This window comes from Macaca nemestrina, chromosome 14, assembly GCF_043159975.1.
Source record: "Macaca nemestrina isolate mMacNem1 chromosome 14, mMacNem.hap1, whole genome shotgun sequence".
Lineage (NCBI taxonomy): Eukaryota > Metazoa > Chordata > Mammalia > Primates > Cercopithecidae > Macaca > Macaca nemestrina.
Window position 1 is genome coordinate 93,023,447 of NC_092138.1, and position 23,025 is coordinate 93,046,471.

The following is a 23,025-nucleotide window of genomic DNA, read 5'->3' on the forward strand; positions in this document are numbered from 1 at the left end:
AAAAAGAAAGTCACTACGCACAGCCATGCTTCAGAAGTGGGGATTTGTGCTCCAACTCTTTGAGGACAGAGTACATAAATTACTTGGAATTCTCCTGCATGGATTTATATATTCTGATTTTTATGCATTTTTGCCAGTATCTTTATGCAAGGTCTTTTTGCTTTTCAGGAGTTCAAGAACCCTGTTGGTATTTCTAGGAACCTAGAACTTTTATTTTATTTATTTATTTATTTATTTAGAGACAGGGTCTCAACTCTGTCACCCAGGCGATCACAGCTTACCACAGCCTCAATCACCCCAGGCTCAGGTGATCCTCTCACCTCAACCTCCCGAGTAGCTGGGACCACAGGCCCTTGCCACCATGCCCAGCTAATTTTTCTATTTTTTGTAGAGAGGTGGTTTTGCCATGTTGCCCAGGCTGGATTAAAACTCCCAGGCTCAAGCAACCTGTCCACCTCGGCCTCCCAAAGGGTTGGGAATATAGTTGTGAGCCACCACGTCCAGCTGAGGTATCTTATTTCAATTAACAAAATGCATGAAGTTACCAAGACATTAAATTGGAGGGCAGGAAAAAAGCCAGACTTTTTTTTTTTTTTTCTTTTGAGACAGAGTCTTGCTCTGTCGCCATGCTGGAGTGCAGTGGCGCCATCTCGGCTCACTGCAACCTCCGCCTCCTCGGCTCAAGTGATTCCCCTGCCTCAGCTTCCCGAGTGCCTGCCACCATGCCCCGCTCATTTTTGTATTTTTGTAGAGATGAGGTTTCACCACGTTGGCCAGGATGGCCTTGATCTCTTGACGTCATGATCCACCCACCTCAGTCTCCCAAAGTGCTGGGATTACAGGCGTGAGCCACCGTGCCTGGCAAAGGCCAATAATTATGTTAATTTTTTTTTCTATTGTCAATACCCATTAGTGAAAGAAGATTTGGGAAATAAAAGCAGAAAGAGAAACTCTCGTCCCACTATGCAGGGCTATTATTCACATTTCAATTTAATTTTTCTTCTGTGCACAGTTATTACATAGGATATACTATGTGTACTTTTATTTCTTGTCTCTTCTTGCCATTTTTCTTTTGCTTATTATCACATCAAAAACATTTCCCCCATGCTGCTATACAAACTTCATAATAATTATTTTCAGTAGCTGTTAAATATCCCCTCACGTGTCTTACAGTATCCACTCCCTGAATCTAGCACAATGCCTGGTACATAATTATTTGTTAAATGAATGCCCATACAACAAAATAATCATTCCCTCATTTTTAGAAATGTACATCATTTTCCTTTTCCCTGATTCTAAATAGTTCCGAGACAAATAGATCATCCCTTTAAGATAGTGTCCCAGAGTGGAATTACCATGCCAGCAGGGACCAAAAATTTTTAAGATCAATGCACCAAACCAGAAATCTTCCATCTCTCTGCACCACCAGCAGTTGTGCCAAGGGTAATAATTTACAATTGATTAAAGAGTTTGTGGGGTGTTTTTTTCCCCATCTTTTTTCTCCCTCCTTTCCCTCTCCCCTCCTACCAAAAAGGGAAGAAATTATCTGAGAAGGTGAAGATGTTCTCAGACAATCATATTAACATATTCCAACAATCGCAATTTGCAAAATAGTAATCACAACTCCCAGGATCTGGGAGGCATTAATCAAAGCTGCAGGTTTAATTCCATTTTAAATATTGATGAAATGTGCTTCGGCAGCCTCACCCTGGCGTGGCAGGGCCAGGGGAGCCGCAGAGAGGCGCAGGGGAGGCGAAGGGAGGGTTGGTGAGCAGCTGCTGGGAGGGGAGGCATCTGTGATTCAAATTGGTGGCTGTACAGCCAGGTAGAGAGTGAAAGGGGTAGTGAAGAGGGCTGTTAAGTCCATTGCTGTCAATTTTTAACGATCAGGGAGGGGCCTGAGGACTGGTTCAGCACAATAAACCCAGTTTGTCTGGTTTCAGGGGTTACTGCTGAAGAGGTTGCAGCTGCACTGATTCGAATAGCCTGGAGACTTCAGAACTGTAATTATCAACCAGGCTGCTCACAGTGTGGCAAAAGTGGGCTCCACCAGCGCTTAACTCCTTGTGTGCTGACACATCATCGCTGCTTTCCCCACCCCTGGGTTTCCCAGCCTCAGCGGGGACTCCCAGGCAGCCTCCCCAGAGGAAACTGAGGCTCACTGGCTGCTTACCAGAGTGTGCCAGGCAGCAAGCTGTTTTCCTTAGGTCTCATGTAAAGAAATGGTGGGGAGGTGGTTAGTGATATGGGGGCAGTCTCAGCTCCTGACGTGCTCACATCTGCCCTGGGGTGAGAGGTCAGGCTGCAGAGCCTGGTGAACCTTGGTTTGAATCCACTGGCGATGGACTTAGGACAAGGCTCTCCCCTACCCGACTGGGCTGTTACAGAGATCCAATGAGACACAGTGTCTGCAAAGCACCAAGCACACATAGGCTGTCTGTGAACTTCCATCTCTCTGGCCCTGGGTCTGGTGCCTTTCACAGAAAAGGAAGGCATCCCTAGCAGGGGATCTGATTCATGAAGCTTTCCGCCGGCCCTCTGTGTTTCAGCTCTCAGGGAGTGCCCTTGTTCCCAAGCATCTGCCATTTGTCACCCAAGGAGGGTGGGCAGACCTATCCTCCCATCTCTTAGGCAGGAGGCACTGGGCTAGACACAGGGAAAGGAGAGGAGGCAAGAACTCCTCCAGTGCTCTGGCCCTCAGGAGAACTGGTTAAAGGCAGGGAGTGGCACCAAGGGAAGGGAGGAGTGGCGGGAAGGTGGAAAGGCAGGAAGGCAGGGAGGAGGCAGCGTGGTGTGAAAAGAGTATGGGCAGCTGGAAGGACGTTGCAGGAAGGATGTGCAGGACTCATTGACCCTCCTCCTGGAAGGAATGTAACCCCAAGGGACATTCTCCACATATCCATGAAGGGGTGTGGCCAAGAACGCTTGTCCCAGCATTGTTCCTGGTAGTGGGACTTGCAGGCAACCTCCGCAGCCACCACCAGCACGGAGAGGAAAATGTGACGGAAGCCAAGCGTGGAATATTAGGTAGCAGTAAGAAGCAAAGAGCTGGATGTACACACAGCAACAAGAATAGGTCTTGAGTGAAAAATGTGAGACATAATGAAAGCCACAGCACAATGCCATTTCTGTAAATTAAAAACACACTTGTACACAAAACAGCAGCACATATTTTACAGAGCAGCATGCATTTTGAGGAGTCTCTATCCCACCACTGGAGTAAGTCCCTGTAGTGGTGGAGGAGGGACCCAGTGTGGGTTTGGAGGAGAAAGGAGGAAAAATGAAAATAAAGTAAATTCACAGAAGGGTCTTGTACAGAGAGATGATGGCAGCATGCTGTGGACTGAAGAATGTGATTCAAGTCTCTCTATTTGAGGTTTAAAAAACAGCATAGGCTTTATAGCTGGACAATCCTAGGTTCCAGTCTGAGCTCTCTCACATACTGATCCTGTGGCTGTGGACAAGTGCCTTGGCCTCTGCGAGCGTCTGTTTGTTCATCTGTAAAATGGTGGAGAAGGCTTGCCCATTGGGTGGTTGGTCATGAAGATTAAACTAAGGAGACACTGCGTTTAGGGCCTTCAGGGCACAGCCAGGAGCTCCTGCTCCTCTCCATTCCCCACTGAAAGGCCTGAAGTAAACAAGAGGGTGTTAGTCCCCTGGGGAAACCATGGGTCCTTGAAAGGGCCAAGCATGGAGAGCCTAGAAAGGAAATGAAAACCTCAGGACTCTGTCTCCTAGCACCACCAGCAAGGCCTAGACCCGCTGTCCTGGGGCTATCGTGTGTGGGCTGTCAGACCAGGCAAGTGCCCAACTGTGAAGCAGCTGCTCTCTGCCTGTGAGGATGAGTCCAGCTTAGGGTGGCCAGACCGTCTCATGCTTGCCTCCACCAGCAGCACCCAGTTAGAAACCCTTCTGTGTTCAATTTCCCCAAGACCAAGCACTCCGAGGCATTCAGTGTAAATGAAAGGTCTGTTCCTCCCCACACAAAGCTAAACAGACTGGCCATCCACAGACCATCCCAGTCCCAAGGCCCCACCTGGGAACCCCCCAGGCCAGGGAAGGTCCCAGCGAGCACCAAGCATGACCAGCTCTTCCTCTTTCCTTGCAGATGATGACGAGCACGAGTGGATCACCCGTACCTGTCGAAAGGGCTAGGACGAGATTTTGAGTCACAGGCCCGAGCTGTGAACTCTGTGGCTGCCTCCACCAGAGGTTTCCATCTGCCCTGCTGGCACTGGCTGCCCTGGGGGACAGGCTGTAGTTCTAGAACCTGACTTTTAACTTAGGAATAAAGACTTTCTGCAGTCAGTGGCCCCAAGTGTATTTGCCTTAAAAGATTGTTTCTCAGTGGGCATCATTTCACCTAGACAAAATTGTGAGCTATAGATATTCCCAGGACCCACCCTAGACCTCCCAATCAGAATCTCTGGGAATGGGGCCCAGTAATTTGCACTCCCAGCATTTTGCATGCATCTGAACGTTTGAGAACCATCTCTTTATAATACATAGACGTAATTGAGCACTAACCGGTGCAGGTAGTGTGTGTGCATTATCTCCACTCCTCAAAACAGCCTTGCAAAGGGAAGGCTTTTGCGGATGAGGAATCTGAAGTTCAGAGAGACAGAGTGACTTGCTTGGTCTCAGAGGGCAGTAGGACCTGATCACTGTGCCCAGTCCTGCAGCAGTCATGGGTTCTTAGTTTCTGTTTCTGGTTGGGCCAGTGAAGGCCCTTCCTCATCCCTCTTTTCCGCTTATCACTAGAGACAGAAACTAAAAACCATGGCTTCAGGCTGCTGAAAGTCTAAAACAAAACAGAACAGAAAAACAACAACAACAAATAAGGTGGGTTGGACAAGCTTGTTAGGCCCAAGAATGATTACTCAGGCCTGTCTTTCCCTCTTGGCAGCTCCCCCATTTCCTAAGCACAGAATCAGCATGGTGCCATAGAAAAAATGTGGCTTTGGAGGCTGGGCATGGTGGCTCACGCCTCTAATCCCAGCACTTTGGGAGGCCAAGGCGGGCAGATCACATGAGGCCAGGAGTTTGAGACCAGCCTGGCCAACATAGTGAAACCCCATCTCTACTAAAAATACAAAAATTAGCTGGGCATGGTGGCATGTGCCTGTAATGCCAGCTACTTGGGAGGCTGAGGCACCAGAATTGCTTGAACACGGGAGGTGGAAGTTGCAGTAAGCCGAGATTGCACCATGGTACTCCAGCCTGGGTGACAGAGCGAAACTCTGTCTCAAAAAAAAAAAAAAAAAAAAGATTGTGGCTTTGGCATCATATAAAAAATGGTTGTAATAATGCTTTAAAACAATACAGTAGCCGTGTGGTTAAATAATACAAGTAAGGGACCTGGCGCATAGTAGGTATTCAACATGTGTTTGCTTGAAAGAACAACTTGTTAGTGGTGCATATAATCGTTTCTCAAAATCATCCCGGTGGTCACATTTGTCAGCTAAAAATCAGAAGAGGAAGCGACAACATGTTCCAGGGCCACACATGGGCCATATGCATCCTGGATCTTTGTCTAACTGTTCCTCCTTAGAGGTTGCTAGATCCTGTCACCCCCTGTGCTCTGTCCCCTGGCTCACCAGGGCTGCCCAGTGGAGGCAGAACAGTGAGTCAGGCTTGGAAGGCAGGAGAGGAAATTGGATCTCAAACTAGGGACCTGGAGGCGTCATGCTGGGGCAGAGCCAGGAGGCAGCGGGAAGGGAGGCCTGGGCTCACTCTCAGCTGCACCAGGGAGCAGACTTGGGATGATCACCTCTCCCCAAGACGCCAGTCACCTTGGTAGATAGAGTTGAGCTCCACTGGTGGTTTCCAAACTGTATTTTGAAAACAGAAGGGACATTCATGTAAAGAAACACACAACTAAACTCACATATTTTCAAAGATACACATGTATCTAAACATTTGAAAATGGATTGGAAGAGCAGATGTATGAGGAGCAAGAAATGGGGTCAGGATGGCAGATTTAAAAACTAATAGAATAAAGAGAGGGGCCCTGCAGTCAGTGACTCATGTGCACCATGGGCTGAGGTTTCTGAGCAACTCATTTCTGTGCAGGGCCACAGCAGGCCAGGGAAGCCTCTGCATTCTGCAGGGCAGCTCTGCTCTCCACACCAGGAGCTTTAGCTTGAGCAAATGATTCTGCTGCTGAAAGAAATTTGACAACCACCAGAAAGATGCTCTTTCACTCCTCAGGTTACGAGGTGGCTCTGGAGCCTGACAAAACCACTGTAAGACCCAGTCTTGTGCAGAAGCTGGGGCCCTGCTGCCCATTCCATATTCCTTTAACTTCACCCTATTAAATGCTTCCCCATCTTCCAAATAGGCTCCTCTGCACCTCCCTCCCTGCCCCACCCTCTTGCTTACCTATTCTGTGACCTTCTCGTCTGCTACGATCCAGCTCTAATACCCACCCCCTTGGCTCTCACAGTATTTGCCAGACCTAGAGCTCCTCCAGGGCAGGGTCTGGCTGGGAGCCTTTTCTGAGAGTGCAGAGCCAGCGCGGGGTCCAGTAGAGAGTGTGTGTTCAGAGACTGGAACGGAGGGCATCAAGCAGCCTGATTCCCTCCAAAGCTTAGATAAGAAGCAGGTGTGACTGAGTACTTAGAGAAGAAATCCATCATCAGGCCTCTACAATGCATTGTTTACTAACTGGGAAATAGTACCAGTTTCCCAGGAAGGAGGATTACACTGTCCAGCAGCGCACGTATTCTGGGAGCCAGGGACCTAAGCCCTTCACCAGAGAGCAGGAAAGACATGGAATCCCATCATGTTCTGGATTTCAGTGCCAGCACTTCTACTTGCATTAACTTTATTACACAAATAAGACATTTACAAAGCACGACATGAAAGGTATGTAACAAAACAGACATTGGTTTTACAAAAAAAGTGCTTACAATTTTTTTCTCTGTGTGTGTGTTTTCCCCCTTTTTTTTTTTTTTTTTTTGTATTTAAATAAATAGTCTTGATGGCCTGTACGTTCCCAGGCTGCTCTTAACAGGGTAGTGGAGACATGTTTGAACTGTAACATGCTACGACCACATAATCCACGCAAGGAATAGACCCTGAGGAGAGGCTCAAGGCAGAGTGGGTGTTGGGTGACCCTGGGCAGGGCTTGGCTGGCCACTTACCACACGGTTGCCACTGGGGCCTTGATGATCAGGAGCAAAAATCAAAGGAAAGATTTGAGCTCCCCAAGCCCAGGGATTTGGCCCTGGTTGCTCCTGTTAATGTCAGCGCCTAGCACAGGGCTGGGCACAAGTTACCACTGGCTGAGTGCTGAGCTGAGCTGTACTCACCACGTTCTGAGTGGTGCCTGTTCTTTGCCCTCAGTCAGCTGTCACCATCTTTGGAAGGGAGAGGAAGCAGGTTCCCTTCTTGGGCTGCACCTGTGCCTAGCCCGCCTGTAGATCCCAGAGCAAAAATGACATATAGGCTTTCATTTTAAGTGCCAACTTCAAGCATTTGAACTCTGAAACCTTATCCAGACTTAGTGAGATAGAGCTGCCATTGATTAGCAACGTCTGCCATGGGTAAAAACAGAGACAACGGCTGCGTATGTACCATGAACTTGCTTTCCCTGTCCTAGAGTCTCCTTCCAAAAGCAACATAACAGGTTAACCACAGGAGGAAGGCAGACTTGGGCTAAAACATGCTGATTAGTAACCTCTAGTGGAAAATGCATCAGGACACCAGGTAGTTCTAGAATTACAGGATAAGCTTGGGACAAATGGGCATCCCCTGAAAACATAAATCATGGTCATGTGTAGCCTGAGCCCTTTTGTTTGGGGTGGAAGAGTTGTAGCAGGATGGATGTTATGCAGCTGTGACTGGCCTCTGTTCTCAGGGGTGGGTGGGGCTGGCTCCAGGAAGTATTGGTGGGGAAGCTCAGAGGTGCCAGTTGGAATCCTGAGCTTGGCACTCTCACCTAGGCAATGGGCACCCTCTCTCTACTTAGAGATGGATCCAGGGTTAACATTCTGACTACCATTTCACTGGGCTCTGTTCCCTTTCCCCCATGAGGGATCCCCCTTCCATCGAGAAGACCTGGCCCAAGCACCACTATGAGAGGTCAACAAGTAGCCAACAGGGGTCCCCAACTCTAACCTGTCCAAACATTTAGAAGAGTCATGGCACAGATCGAATACCATCTCTGCTATGTTTCCTACATATACGTTGGATAATTAGGTAGGGGTAGGGTCTCTCCCTGACCCCAGAGTTTTCTCTTTCCTCTCCTTAAAATGGCTAGTGCCTCTTCTGGTCCAATATGTCACCGCCCTCTCCTTGATTTCCAAACCAGTGGGGGTGTTTCTTCTCCCCATTCCCTGTCTATCCCCCCTGCCTCCTAGTCTGGGCAGGCCTCCATCTCTGCCCTATTGGGCCTCTCAGGGTTGGTCACTGTCTCTTCTCTTTCTGAATTAACTTGACATAACCAGACAGATGGAAATGATAAAATTAGAACATAGCTTTCCTTTGGGGACATCCCACAAACACTGTAGAGTTTTCCAGACAAAAGCAACAGAGTGGATAACATTGGGGGTTGTCAGCTATTCAGAATTCAGAGATGGTTCCAAGGAAGTAGTAAATAAAGGCCAATGTGGGGTGGGGGGAAACCTGTAAATTAGAAGGCCGTTGGCGTTGCACAATTCAATTCCGCCTTTTGCTATTGTAATCAGCTGAAGTTGAAGAGGACTCCTGTTTAAATGGGAAAAGCAGGCTGTTTCCACCCTGATTCCAGATTTCAGGGAGTTCTGCCTTCCAAAAGGAGGACTCTGTGGTGCTCCTGGTGGGTTCTGGTTCTCAGCAGGAGAGGGAAAGGCCAGGCCTCAGGAACCGACCTGGTGGTGGGCAGGATGGTGGACGGGGGTGGATGCGGAGGTGGGTGGATTCCTGGCCGCAGCTTGGACACTGGATCTCAGCGGCTGAGGGGCAGCTGTGGGGCGCCCACGGGCAGATGCGGAAGTGCCGGCAGCGTTAGTACTGAAAAAGGATGACCTGCAAGAGGAGGGCATGGGAGGTGGCTGAGCTGGGGGCCTGCCCCACCCTGCCGCCCCCCAGAGAACCTCAAAGGCACAGAGAAGAAGGGTGGACTCAGGGCCCAGATCTGAGTTTAAATCCTGGCTCTGTCAGCTGACTTGCTGTGGGACCTTGGGCAACTCACTTCACCTCTCTGAGCTTGTTTCCTCACCTTTAAAACAAGGATGACAAAATCTCTCTCTGAGAATCAGAGAGATTCAATGAGATACAACAGCAGCAGCAAAAGCCTTCTGGGCATTTCACCCTGCACCTTCCGTGCCTGATTTCATGGAAGCTGCACCACAGCCCTGTGAGGGAGTTCCAACATTCTATTTTACAGGGAGGGCACTCAGGCTCAAAGAGGTGGAAACAAGTGAGCCCATGGGCACACGGCGAGGAAGAGGACCTGGCACTGGAGGCCAGGCCTGGCCCACAGCAAGCTCTCCCTACCAAAGCACATTGCCTCTACCTCTCCAAAGTCACCGTGACCGTAGTGGCTGACTGCTTATTACCCACCGGGCCATGGGCTAAGCACTTCACATGCGCTTAATCTTCACATGCACGAAGCCTAGAACTGCGTGGCTCAGACATGCTGGGCACCCAATATACCGTGGGAGATCAGGACTGTCTGTCCGTCTCCCCCTTCCACTCCCGCCTCTAGCACTCGGTTGACATCTCACTGCTGCTGACACAGCCAGTTCCCTGAAGTTCAGGTCAAGGATCACTGGCTGGCTGGTTAATGGCGATGTGTCATTTCACAGTAAAGTGTGAGGGGCATCTGGTGGGCATGACCACATGGCTGTTCCCTTTCTGATCAGGAATGTTACTTGCCCAGAATTGGTTATCACAAGGAGGTGATGGAGGAAAGCAATGATGATGATCTCCATAATAGTGATCATGATCATAACCAACACCTAGGGAGCATTTTCTGTGTACCAGGCTCCGTGCTGGGCTCTTTACACACATTATGCATTTACTCTCTGCAGCAACCCTAGGGAGTAGGAACTATTATTATCCCCAGTTTGCAGATGTAGAAACTGCAGCTCAGAGAAACTAATTGCATTCCCAGATCTCACAGGAAGGAGGTGGCAGAGCTGGGATTCTGAGTTGGCCTAAATCCAGAGTGGCCAGGGTGGGCATTCCTTCCCCATCCTGGCCACTGCTCCATTTTGGACTCCAGGATGCCTGGCTGTTAGCCCTTATTAAGAGAAGCTCTCAAGAGTGGTGACCCTGGTAGGACCCTTCCCCTCCATGGGCCTGTCTCCTCCACTGATCAATGACAGCTTGGCCCTGATTTCTGAGAACTTTCCAAGTGTTGAATTTGTGGGATCAGGGGACATAACTAGGAAGAAATATGGATCTGGAACCTCACAGGCACCAAATGATGATGCAGTGGAGGCAGGGGATGCTCCCCTGAGTGCTCAGAGCACTGTTCTCCAGGCCAGGCCAGTGGTGGTCTAGATGAGTGGGTTCAGGGGCCAGCCCCAGGGAGACACTGAGTCTCCTCACAGCTAGGCAGGCTCAGGCCTGGAGGGACTTGGAAGAAAGCCCAGGCAATTCTGTGCTGGCCACACACATCCCACACTCTGCCACCCACCAAGCCCCAGGAATCTGAAGAGTTGTGGATAAGAAAAGTCCCTAGGAGCTGGCAGAAAGGCCTGACAGTGAGAGGACAGAAGGTCACAAAGGAGGGAGAGACACTTTCATGCAGACTTTCTGGATGCAAAGTTGGGGACACAGCCCAGCAAGGGAAAACTCTGGCTCAGCAGCCAAAACCAGGGGCCAGAAACTGTCTATAGCCAAAACTGACAGCCCCCAGCGTGGCTTATCCCCTAGGCTAAACGAAACAGAACCACAAGCTTAGCTGAGCAACCAGGAGGCAAAGGCTCCTCTCCAAGCACTGAGCCCAGCCCTCTGCACCTCCAGGGCCCACTCCCTGCCCTCCATATAATGTCCAAGACCCTCTCTCGATGATCCTTTGTTCTGTGGCCCCCATCGGCTCTCCCCACTTCCCTGGACTTCAGCCATACTGAACACCCCCCGGGGTCCCCTCCGACCCAAACTCCTCCATGCTCTGGGCCTTTGCACATGCTGTTCTCTTGATGTGGAATGCCCTTCTTCTTGTCCCCTGTCTTTCCCCTAGAGCTCACCTCCCCCTCTTCTGGGTCCTCTAAGGTCATGTTTCTCGCCTACTCCAGCTGCCCATTCCCCTGCAATGTAGCTGCCCACATCCCGTGCTAAGCCACAAGCTCCCTGAGGTCAGGGATCATGTCAGCTCACTTCTGCAGTCCCAGAGCCAGGTCTAATAGGATGAATCCCCTCCCACAGGAAGGGACAGCTCTGGGGCAGGTGGCTGTAGGATCCAGGCCAGTTCGGCCCATGCTCACATTGTGATTCTGGATGAGCACTGCTCTGTCTGAGCCTCAGGTTCTACAAGTATGAAATGGAGGTCATCACAATCATCCTCCCAGGGAGACTATGAAGGATGAGTTCGGAGAGAGGGCTGTGTACACAGTAAAGCGCTGCACAAAAGGAAGCAATTACTGAACCACGCAGACTTCAGAGTCCGACAAACTCACTGCATCCCTGCACAAGTCATGTCACCTCTCTGAATCTGTTTATCTCTTTACAATGAGAAGGCCATCTCTATGTCCACAAAGTGGCTGTGAGGTGTGAACCAGATGCCATGTGACAAGTAGCTGCCTTGAACAGAAGGAGCTCAGCAAACAGCAGCTCTTCCTGTGAATGTGACAGTCTCAGCGGCAATGATGTTCCTGGAGCATGCTCACTCATTACAGATTCTGCGGGATTTTGCGTTAGGCACTACCATTTACTTACAAATGTATCTGTCCAGGGCTGTCTGTACCTCCACACCATACACATTCTCCTGTGGTGCCCGGCACAGAGAGCTCAGTACATACTAGGTGTACTGAGCTCAATCAGGAGGCCGAGCCAGAAGTACCATCCTAAAGGAGCGGTCCCCACCCCGGCTGCCCATTAGAATCACACAGGCTGAGTATTACACACGCAAATCCCTATATACCACCCCATCAGACTCTCTGAGAGCGAGGCTTAGGAATCTCTGCCCAGGTGATTCTGAGCACACCAAGACTGGGATCTGCTGAACTGGAGGGCTCCTGACTCCAGCCCTAATGCTCTGACCCTCTCCCTCAGGACTGCCACACCCACTGACCTACAGGGTTCCCTGCCTCCTACTGGGTGTCCTCCAACCCAGCAGTCTCCGAAGACTGCTACAGTGATGTTTCTGCAACAGGCCCTCCAGGACCCCACACTGCCGCAGGATAAAATATAGACTCTTCCACCTGGCAGCCTCAAGGCTCTTGCTTTCCTCCTGTCATCCTCCCAGATGTGCCTGCCAACAATGCTGAATGGCTCAGGGTTCCCTGAGAGCTCTGGTGTCTCATGCCTTCCCTGATGCCTCAGCTTTCAGGCCTGGCCTTAGAGGTTGCCTCCTCTGGGAAGTCTTCCCTGCCTCTCTCCTTTGCCCCCCTCCCCCTCCCCAGCTCCCATGGCTTCCCCTGTCACACTGTATTGTAACTGTTGGGATCTGCCTCCCCCTCCAGACTCTGGCCTCCTCAAGGGCAGGGACCACACTTTACTCATTTCCACTCCTGGCAACAGAATCAGGGATGCTGGGCACAGACAGGACATAGGAAATGTCTCCAAATAAACAAGTGAATTAAAAAATGCAAGGTTCGGCCAGGCTCGGTGGCTCATGCCTGTAATCCCAGCACTTTGGGAGGCTGAGGTGGGTGGATCACCTGAGGTCAGGAGTTCAAGACCAGCCTGGCCTACATGGCGAAACCCCATCTCTACTAAAAATACAAAAAAAAAAAAAAAAAAAAAAAAAATAGCTGGGCGTGGTGGCAGATGCCTGTAATCCCAGCTACTTCGGGAGGCTGAGGCAGGAGAATCGCTTGAACCCAGGAGGCGCAGGTTGCAGTGAGTCAAGATTGTGCCATTGCACTCCAGCCTAGGTGATAAGAGTGAAACTCTGTCAAAAAAACCAAAAAAAAAGCAAGGTTCTCAGCCAGTCTCTGACTTTGAGCTATCTGGGCCTCAATATTCCCATTTCCAAAATGAAAGGGTTGTCTGAGAGCACTGGCTTTCAAGGCTAACTGTGAGGTGTCTTGGAGCTGGGAGGGAAGTGAGGCTCCTCCTCTCTCCATGGTTTCACAGAGCAGCTCCATTCACCTTCATCTGTACTATGGGCAAGTTTAAACAAAGGGTTGCAGTGCTTCAGAAACAATACCTTGAAGCCCTGGAATGGGGACAGCTAAGCACCCTTTTTCCTAAAGCCTGAGACAACCAGAAATCCTGGCTCCACAGAGGAGGCCTTGCCAGTTGACCAAGGTCACTGGCTGGCCAGCTATCCCTGAGCCCCATCAGCTCAGGATATTCACTCCCAACAGACAAGAACGAAAAGGAGGAACCAGTGAGATGATGGGAAGTAGGGTGATGAGTGATATAAGCCCTCCCTGGAATCTCAAAGCTTGAGTAAAGGAAATTCACAAATCTGAGACAGAGAAGGGCAGCATGGTACCAAATTGTTAACAGGGGATGCCGCCAGAAGCCCATCCCTGACAGGGTGGCTCTGACCCACCAGACCCAACCTGGCTCCATTTACCTTCTCACCCCGGTTGGAGAGCGGCCCATCCATATCGGCTTTGAGGTGGACGGGGGGTGCGGTGTAAGGCAGCCGGCAGTGCACCTGCCCGCACTGTACCTGACCTGTGGACGAGAGGATGCCTTGGAGCTCATCCCCCAGGCTACACACAGGATCCCACCTGCCCCGAGCTCTGCAAACTGGAGCCCTGAAACCAGTTTCATCTCTGCCACTTACCTCCTGGGTAACCCTGGGCAAGATTTCAGTAGGATTGGTTGTGATGCCTTTTTTTTTTTTTTTTTTTTTTTTGAGACAGAGTCTCACCTTGTCACTCAGGCTGGAGTGCAGTGGCACGATCTTGGCTCACTGCAAGCTCTGCCTCCCGGGTTCACACCATTCTCCTGCCTCAGCCTCCGGAGTAGCTGGGACTACAGGCGCCCACCACCACGCCCGGCTAATTTTTTGTACTTTTAGTAGAGACGGGGTTTCACTATGTTAGCCAGGATGGTCTCGATCTCCTGTTCTCATGATCCGCCCGCCTTGGCCTCCCAAAGTGCTGAAATTACAGGAGTGAGCCACCGCGCCCGGCCAGTTGTGATGCTCTTTATAGTTTATGAAAAGCTATGTGATAGTGAGGTATAAGCATCTAGCTCACTGATAAACACTCCTAAATAAATATGTGCTTTCATATTCATGCACACACAAGCAAGGCTGTACCCTGCCTATTCAGGCCCTGCAAGCAAGGCTGTGCCCCATCTATTCACACCCTCCCTCAGTAAGTTTGTATCTCTTAGGTATCACCATGACTTTACCCATGCCTCTTAGAGGACTCTGTACTCATATGTCACCGCTCTCTTTATAACTGCAACCAACACCAACATCTACCCCCTACCCTCCCTGTCTTCCTCCCCGCTTTATTTCCTTAGCACTTATCATCTGACTTAACTGCATTTTTTTTTTTTTGAGAGAGTCTCACTCTGTCACCCAGGCTGGAGGGCAGCGGCATCATCACTGCTCACTACAACCTCTGCCTCCTGGGTTCAAGTGATTCTCCCACCTTAGCCTCCCAAGTAGCTGGGACTACAGGCATGCGCCATCACACTCAGCTAATTTTTGTTTTTTTGGTATAGAGGGGGTTTCACCATATTGGCCAGGCTGGTCTCGAACTTCTGACCTCAAGTGATCTGCCCGCCTCGGCCTCCCAAAGTGCTGGGATTACAGGCATGAGCCACCACGCCCAGCCTGGCTTACTGCATATTTTTATTATTTATTTTATATTATCTGTCTTTGCCAACTAGAATGCAAGCTCCATGAGGGCAGGATTTTTTGTCTGTTTTCTAGATTCTAGATCTTTGTGGATTTCCAGCACCTAGAGTGAGGCATGGCATTTAGTAAGTACTCTTAAGTATTTGCTGAATGAATTTCCATACCATATTCCAACATCTAAAACTGTTGGGGAAAGTCCACCTTTGGGTCGGATCCAAATTTCTCATGCTTCAGCCTGTTTATCAATACAGCAGAGAAGTCCATTGCTGGTCTCTTCTTTAGGCTTCATTCTCTTTGGTCACAGGGAAAGGGCATTGTAGAGACACTTACAACTGATATATAAACCAGGACAAGTCACTGTTCCCTTCTGAGCCACAGTTCTCCCATTTGTAGAATAAAGAAGTTACATGAAATTGGGAGTTCTTCACCTGGGGTGTTCAAGGAGTCCATATACAACTTCAGATTACTTGGAAAATGTATGTACATCTGCATTTTTCTGCGTCTGGTTCCAAAGCTTTTATCAGATTCCAAGCTCGAAGCCTCCAGGAAACTCAGTATTCTGTGACTTTAGTTAACTGCAGAGCAAACTCTACAGAAAAACTCATTTTTCTGGGGTCTGGTTCTAACACTTTCATTAGCTTCCCAGCTCAAGGCTTCAGAAAATTCACAACTCCATAACTATAGTTTACCATAGAGCAAACTGCTGTGGTGACTCTCAGTCAGTCATGCAGCAAGAGGTGCAGGTGCACACACCCCCAACCTCTTCTTCCCCAAGCTGAGTTCCACCACAAGGGTAAGAGGAGAGGGCACCTCAGCCTCTTCTCTAAGCATCAAAGACAGATCTAAGTTTGGTCAACAGAGTGTACGGATAGAGTCTTGGCGGGGACTCTGGAAATCATGGCCCCAAGTCCAAAGGGATCATCTAGATTTCTTATTGACTTTACACCAAGTATTACCAGGTAGCTCAGAACCCTGGCACTTATAGAGCTCCTGATCCTTGGCACCTTTAACAGGCTCTGTGCAGCCTGAATATAGTCATTGTTTAGAAAAGAAAGGGGGAAAATGTCACTCCTACTGAGCAGATAGTTCAGAAATGGAACTATATAGAGACATGGTTTCCAACTGGCAGCCTAGTGCGGAGACAGGGCTCTGCACTCCTAGTTCTGCCAACCAAAACCACTCCTACCATCACAAGAGCAGCCAATACTTATGCAGCACTTGCTGAATGTTGAACACTTTCAATTGGTTACCTCATTTGATGCTCAGAACACTGCTTTGAGATACTCTTATTATCCTCATTTTTACAGATGAGGGAATGAGTATTCAAGAAAGCTAAGAAACTCACCCACTGTCACACAGCTAGTAAATGGCAGGGCTGGGATGTGAAGCCTGGCAATCTGACACCAAAGCCCACACTTGATCATTAAGGCATACAGGCTCCCACTAACTTACAGTGGGCCCTTGGTTTCCTCATCTATTCAAGGAGATGGTGGCCTCTGATGTTTAGAGACGCAGTCAGTAGAGTATATGGCATATGGTCAGTAAGCAGCAGTTCTCTCTCTGATTTCCCTTCTTTTTCCCTGTTACATGGAGCCAGAGAAGGGAGGATTTGTGTGTGGGGGCATCGTAGTCATTTCTATTTTTTGGTCATGCTCAGCATGGAGGAAACAATTGATGGGAATAACTTCAAAGGGAAAGACAAATCTGTGATAGGCACCTGCTCAGCAGCAGATGCACTGAACACTCATTCTCCAGAAATCCCCGGGGCTCCTCCCTCACTCCTCCAGGTTCCCACTCACAAGTCACTTCACCATGACCCGCTTGCCCCTGCATCTCCACCACAGTGCTCCCTGCCACGGACATGCCTGCTCCCTCCCTATGATTTTATCATCTCCACCATCTCCCACGCTGGAGTAAGCCCCAGGAGCACAGCAGCTTTGGTCTACTGTATTCACTGTCGTATGCCAGTGCAAAGAACACAGAAGGCACTAAAGATATAGCTACTGAATGCATGTATGGTGTCTCACAACCCTGTGAGGCAGGCATCATTGACATCCCAGGTTACACATGAGGAAACCAGGGCTCAAGGAGGTTAGGTGACTTGCCAAAGGCCTCACACCCTGGACACTCCCACCACAGTGGCCTTCTGCACCCCAAAACACACCCATGCCACGATGCTTTCTGGGCCAGGGCCTGCGTGCATTCCGTTCCCCCCACTTCAGGTACCTCACTAAATCCTATCCATCCTTTCAGTCTCTGCTTGCTGAGGGGCAGCCCAGCCCCTTCCCTTCCACCCCGCAGCATCTCCAGTCACTTGCATCCAGCACCTTTCCTACAGAAATCATCCCACTTAAAACGACACGCCTAGTTATTTTTCCATGCCCACCAGAACGCAGGCTGCACAGACTGGGTGCTTTGAAAGTATTTTTTGAATGGCTAAATCGCTTGCCTCTACGAAGGACTCCGTTCCACCAAGGCACAGACGAAGATTTTACCCCTCTTCCCCCAACTCCTAGATCCAAATGACTTCGGGTCCCGCTTCTTCACCCACGAGGCTCCCCAAGGCCCCCCACCCCACACCTCGGCCTCAGCCGCCCACGCGCGCTCCTCTGCCCCCTCTCCCCGCAGGCCCAGCGGCTCCGGGCGCTGCAGTTACTTACTCTCAATGTAGCCGTGCAGAGTGACCATGCGCGCCCGCTCGGGGCTGCTGAACGGGGTGTAGTGGATGTCGTCGGACAGGGCGGAGGGAAGGCGGGAAGGGGGCGCCCCCGAGGGCGGCACTGGGTGTTGCGGCGTGTGCTTTTTATGACGCGCCCGGCAGTTTTGAAACCACACCTGGAACGACAGCCTCGGCAGCCTCAGCCTCGCTGAAAAGAGTCGGACGCGCCGCCAGGGTACCCCAGGCGGGACCGCCTCGTCGCCTCCTGGAGAAGGATGGCCACGTGCACGCACGACCCTCCGCGCCGAGCCCAGCTACGAGCTCCGGGGCGTGCCCGCGGTCCCCAGGCCCCGCCCACCCCGTCCCACCTGGATGACTCTCCTGCTGAGGCCAGTCATGTCCGCCAGCTTCTGCAGCGTCTGAGCGTCGGGGTTGTTGTCCTGCGCGAACTGCGCCTGCATAACCTGCGGGGCGGGGAGGGCGGTGAGGCGCCCGCACGCGGAGACTCCGAGACCCCGGCCCAATCAGCGGCGCCAGCCCGCAGGCCACGCCCCAGGCAGCTGCGGCCCCTCCCCGCCACCCGGGTCCGGGCAGAGGGGTGGAGCCAGGAGGCCTTTTCGGCCCCGCCCACTTTCGGCCCCGCCCACGCCCCCGCCGCCCGCGGCTTGCCACGGTACCTGCAGCTGTTCCGCGGTGAAGGACGTCCGCGCGCGCTTGGCCGGCTTGGGTTGACTGTCCTGTTCCGAGGGCACTGCCCCCTCCAACGTGAGGCCGTTCCCTGGGGGCGATAGAAGCGGCTGACCACGCGTTCCCATCTCTTCTAGTGGCAGCCTGGAAAGGACGGGGGTGGGGGGAGCTTGTCCCTGGAAGGGTGAGGAGCGGGAGTTGGCTGGGAGTGGGGATCCCAGGGTCCTAGTCCCTGAGCTCAGTCTTTGGGGAAGGGGTTTCTAAGCGTCCGCTCAGTACTGGACACTTCTTACACGACTGGACCACATCTTACAGCCCTGAGAAGAGGTGGCGTTACCTCTTTATACATGGGAGGAAACTGAGGCTCGGAGAGAAGGAAAGCCCCTGCTCTGGCTCTTTCGACTAGAAGCTGAAAGCTAGCTGACCCTAATGCCCCAAACTGGGCTCCATCCTGGCGAAACTGGGGGAAACCAAAGGCTAGAGGAGATAGGATGCAAGCAAGTAATGGAACTATGCTCCTAATTTTGTACAAATGAGCGGAAGGAAAAAAGGTTGTAAGAATATACAACAAGGTGTTGACAGTGGTTTACTTTCCAGGAATGTGATTATGGAAACTTTTTACTTTCAGTATTCCTGTAACTTTTGAGGTTTTTTTTTTTAAAAAAGCATATGTTGCCTTACTTCTCTAAGGGTGAATTTTGTTAACCGGAGTATATGTTAGATATTATCTTTCCACTCATATTACTTTTACAATCATACTAAAACACTAACTATATTCCCATTTTATTTTTAATACTTCATTGTTCTGAATATCCTCAAAGTCTTAGAAAATTTCCATAAGCACAAAGAAGAAAATAAAAATCACCAGTAATTTCAGCACTCAGAAATAACCATTGTTCACAATTTATTGTAATTTTTTAATTAGGAAAAAATTATGTTGAAGGAAAAAAGCAAACACTGTAACATACATGGAAAAAATCTGAAAAGATACACATTAAAATATGAAGGAGGCAGCATTTGGAGCAATCATTATTTTCTTCTTTTTGCTTACCATCTTTTCTAATTTTTCTACAATGAATGTCTGTGTGTGTGTGTGTGTTATGTTTAAAAAGTGAAACAGTAGCCAATACTGAGGGGTGATCAGTAAGAGACATCAGAAGCCCCAACCTTCAAGTTCCTCAGCATGTTAAGTCTGTGGACAGGTGTGGCTGTGAGAGCTAGGATGTAATTGGCAAGGCTGTGACTACAGGTGGTCCTGGTTGGACCATGTGTGGAAGGAGCCTGTGGTCACTGTTGGACCACAGTGTGGGAAAGCTCTGACTCCTGGGTTTCCATCCCAGCTCTGCTGCTGACTTGCTGACCACTGCAGATAATTTCATTGCCCACCACTGCAGATAAGCAGGCAGCAAGTGAAACCCAAGTTCACTAGATGGCCCCTTAGACCCACTTAGTCCTGATCCTGGCAGGAGAAAATGATGGCCCTGTTATGGCCATGGCCAGGAACACTCTGGCAGTCCCTGACTAGTCCCCAGGCTGGGACCTAGAAGTTGAGGCAGTGTGGTTCATACTCCTCCCCAGAGGAACTGGGGATTGGGCAGACACTCTGTGGTATTAATGTCCCCCAGGAAAGCAGGCAGGGCAAGGATTGGTGTGTTGGTTTTTTTAGATGGGAAACTAAAACAGAGGCAGCAACATCCCTGAAGCCTCCTTGGCTTTATGAGATGGGATTAAGGTACCCTAAAGCTTAGGGCCAAGGTGGTATGGTATGGTATGGTATGGTATGGTATGGTATGGTATGGTATGGTATGATATGGTATGGTATGGTAGTTAAGAGGCTGGGCTTTGGAACTAGGCAAATCTACTAGTATATAACTTTTGGCAAATCCTGTTTCTTCTTCTGTAAAATGGGGACGTGCCACCTACTTCCTAGGGCTGTTGTAAGGATTAAATAAAATAATCCCTGTTACAGAGAAGTTAGCAACTTTCACAGACCCTAACAGGGGAATTAGAGAAAGAGTCCCTGCCTCTGCCCACAGCCAATTACTGCCTTTCCCCAGCTCCATCCCGTCTGTGTCTTGGTCCCCAGGATCCCTGAAAGACCTGAATCTTGTTCCTGGGCAATCTGGGGAATCACAGTGGCAGAGCCAGAAGAGATTTAGGGATTATTCTAGTCCAGTATGTGTCTTGCACAGATGTGGGGACTGAGGCCCAGAGAGAAAAGGAAACTTCGTATGTCAACACAGTATGTGAGAGCCTGGTCTCCAGACTCAGAAACCTGGTCCTTTCCCCTTGTAGTTAGAGACCCTGGTGGGGGATGAAAACCCCTCCTCAAACCTCTGGCTTGGAGCTGCTAGTATAGGAATTGGGAGAATGGGAGCCAAGTCATCTCTCCAGGACTGGCCCAAGCCTGGTCCTGGGCAACTGGAGGCGATCAGCCCCCGGGCCAATGAGAGCTGTCCAAACGTGGAGTAGGCTGCCCGGTTATGAGAACCATCTCTAGAGTTCACTGAGTGCCTCCTGGCCTTACAACACATCAGCTCGTCTATCTTTGGGAAGGTGTTCTGTCGTTAACGCCATTTTACTGATAAGGAAACATAGTTGCAAAGGAGGGCAGTGACTTCTAACTTTCAAGCAAAAGATCGAGCCGGAAGTGCAAGATCTGTGCGCCGCCCCACCCCTACGCTGCCTGCGGGGCTATACCGGGAAGGCCCAATCTATAGAGGAGTGTGGGTGGTTCCTGGGGTGCTGGGGTGGGGTGGGGAGGGAAAGGGCTGGGGGCAGAGGTGCCAGGCGGAGCAGGTTGGGTACCGTTCTCGGCGGCCCTCTTGAGATTCTCAATCATGGTGTCGTAGTGGATGCGGCAGAGCACCTTCTCCTCCACCAGGCCGAACTCCTCACCAGTGGACAGCTGGCGCTTGCACGAGAAGCAGGCGAAGCAGGCCAGGTGGTAGGCGTTGCCGCGAGCTCTCCTCACCCAGTCGCTGGCGTAGATCTGTCGGCCACACCGGGCGCACTTGGTCCCAAATCGGCTGCAGGTCGAGAGGACAGGCACGGGGTGTCGAGACTCAGACAGGCCAACCTTCCTCCTGCCTTCCACCACCCAATGGCCCGCCAGCCCCTAGGCTCCTCGCCTGTAAGTCTTCAGCTCAGGCATTAGCCTTAGCTTGGACGCACCAACCCTCTACACCTAGTCCCACCTAGGAGGTGAACTGATGGGTGATTTTTATTTTCTTCTTGGTGTTTTTCTGAATCTTCCAAATTTTCTATGATGGTCACTTATATTTGCATATTAATTTGTTTGTTAAAAATACATCACAAGTTAGAAAAAACACAATAATAGTAATAATAGGCAAGTTATTGAGCACTTACCACTTGCCCAGCAAGATTCTAATTGTTTTACGTTGATTATCCCAATTAATCCTCATTTTGCAGGTGAGGAAAATGGGGACCAGAGAGGTAAAGTAACTTGCAGGAGGTCACACCGCTTGCAATGATAGGAACCCTAGCCATCCTGACTCCAGAGATGAATATAAGCTATAGCCCCAGCAGCACAGAAGTGCAGTTTCTTAGACGAACAGACAGATAAGCACTTACTGGCTTTGTGACCCTGGGCAAACTGTTTAACTCTGAGTTATCGTTTTCCTTGTCCTGCACTGAACTAGATGACAACAGCAATGACTCTACTGTTTGTTTAGTGCTTTGTAGTTGGCTAAGTACCCAGCAAGTCCCTCTGGAGCCTGTGACATTCTATTAATAATACTAAATGTTAAAAAGACAAAAATAAAAAAGTCTGGATCGAATGTCTTCTTGCCCCTTAAGCCTTCCTTGATTCTACCTCTTCTCCTTCTCCCTTCTGGTTTTGTGGTCTGGCGATCTGGGTGCAGCTGCCTCCAACACCAGACTGGAAGCCCCTCCAGGAGGCAGCAGAGTCTGGTTTACTCCATCCCAGAAGTCAGCCCAGGGCCTGACCCCGGGCACCAAGGAAAGTGTGTTCTTTAAAGTGGATGACCCACCTATGACTCTGTCCCAACCCTGGCATCCTGTTTCCTCCGGTACACCCTCTGTTTCAGAGAATGGTGCCACCACTCGCCCAGCCCCTGAAGCTTGAAAATCATAATCATGCACTCCTCTCTCTCCTCAACCCCTCCTCCAGCCAATCATCAATGCTGTTGGTTCTGTTTCCCAAGTATCTCTGGGATCCATCTCCTTCTCACCATCTCCACTGTTGCCCTCCTAGGCCAGGCTCCCATCATGCAGTCCTCACTGTCAACCTCCTCCGGGTCTCCCTGTTTCCCCATCTCGCCCCTGCCATCCTCCACAGAGCAGTCACAGCAAAGTTTCCAGCATGCACATGAAATCCTGTCTCTGCCTTGCTTACAATCCTATGGTGGCTCCACTCTATCCTCAGGATCTGGTCCAAAACCCTTGGGGTTTGCAAAACCCCAGCGACCACATCCTCTTCAGGCCCATCTCCTCCCTAACCTTCAAGATATGCCGCCCCACCATCCAGGCATGTGTCCCAGTCAGCCACAATGGAAGGTCACTCCCAGGTCTTTATGGCCTCCTCTGAAGCACTTTCCAACCCCCAGGCCTTTGCACTGACCTACCCTCCCCCAGAGTCCCACGGCCTCCTGCACCGCTCTCTCAGCGCTGACCACACTGGTTTGTAAATGTTTCGTTTCTGGCTCTTCCCTTCCACCCCTTCTACCTTCCTAGATTTGGGGGCCTGGGGTTGCGGGTGGGGAACCAAGAAGAT

At 50.4% G+C, this 23,025-nt stretch overlaps 2 protein-coding genes across 12 annotated transcripts in view; one reads left to right on the plus strand and one right to left on the minus strand.

The window, feature by feature from the left end:
• The window catches only part of LOC105487166 (MORN repeat containing 5), a 40,260-nt gene extending 35,952 nt beyond the window's left edge, over window positions 1-4,308 (plus strand). For 3 of the 5 annotated variants that reach the window (XR_011612841.1, XM_071078282.1, XM_071078283.1), the window contains 2 exons: window positions 1,944-2,003; window positions 4,109-4,308. Coding sequence is in view for 3 of the 5 variants with exons in the window: in XM_071078282.1 (XP_070934383.1) it covers window positions 1,944-2,003; window positions 4,109-4,155 (107 nt within the window). In the remaining 2 variants the exon portion in view is untranslated. The remainder of the gene's footprint in view (window positions 1-1,943; window positions 2,004-4,108) is intronic. The other 2 variants (XM_011750508.3, XM_071078284.1) reach the window with 1 other exon arrangement.
• LOC105487167 (LIM homeobox 6) overlaps window positions 1-23,025 on the minus strand; it is a 44,497-nt gene that overhangs the window by 11,242 nt on the left and 10,230 nt on the right. For 2 of the 7 annotated variants that reach the window (XM_011750511.3, XM_011750510.2), the window contains 6 exons: window positions 21,078-21,298; window positions 18,260-18,360; window positions 17,951-18,046; window positions 17,584-17,758; window positions 13,679-13,782; window positions 6,934-9,035 (listed from right to left, as the gene is read on the minus strand). In XM_011750511.3, the coding sequence (XP_011748813.1) occupies window positions 8,841-9,035; window positions 13,679-13,782; window positions 17,584-17,758; window positions 17,951-18,046; window positions 18,260-18,360; window positions 21,078-21,298 (892 nt within the window). In that variant the 3' untranslated portion in view covers window positions 6,934-8,840. Of the gene's footprint in view, window positions 1-6,933; window positions 9,036-12,909; window positions 13,046-13,678; window positions 13,783-17,583; window positions 17,759-17,950; window positions 18,047-18,259; window positions 18,361-21,077; window positions 21,299-23,025 lie in introns of those variants that run through there. The other 5 variants (XM_011750513.2, XM_011750514.3, XM_011750512.2 and 2 more) reach the window with 4 other exon arrangements.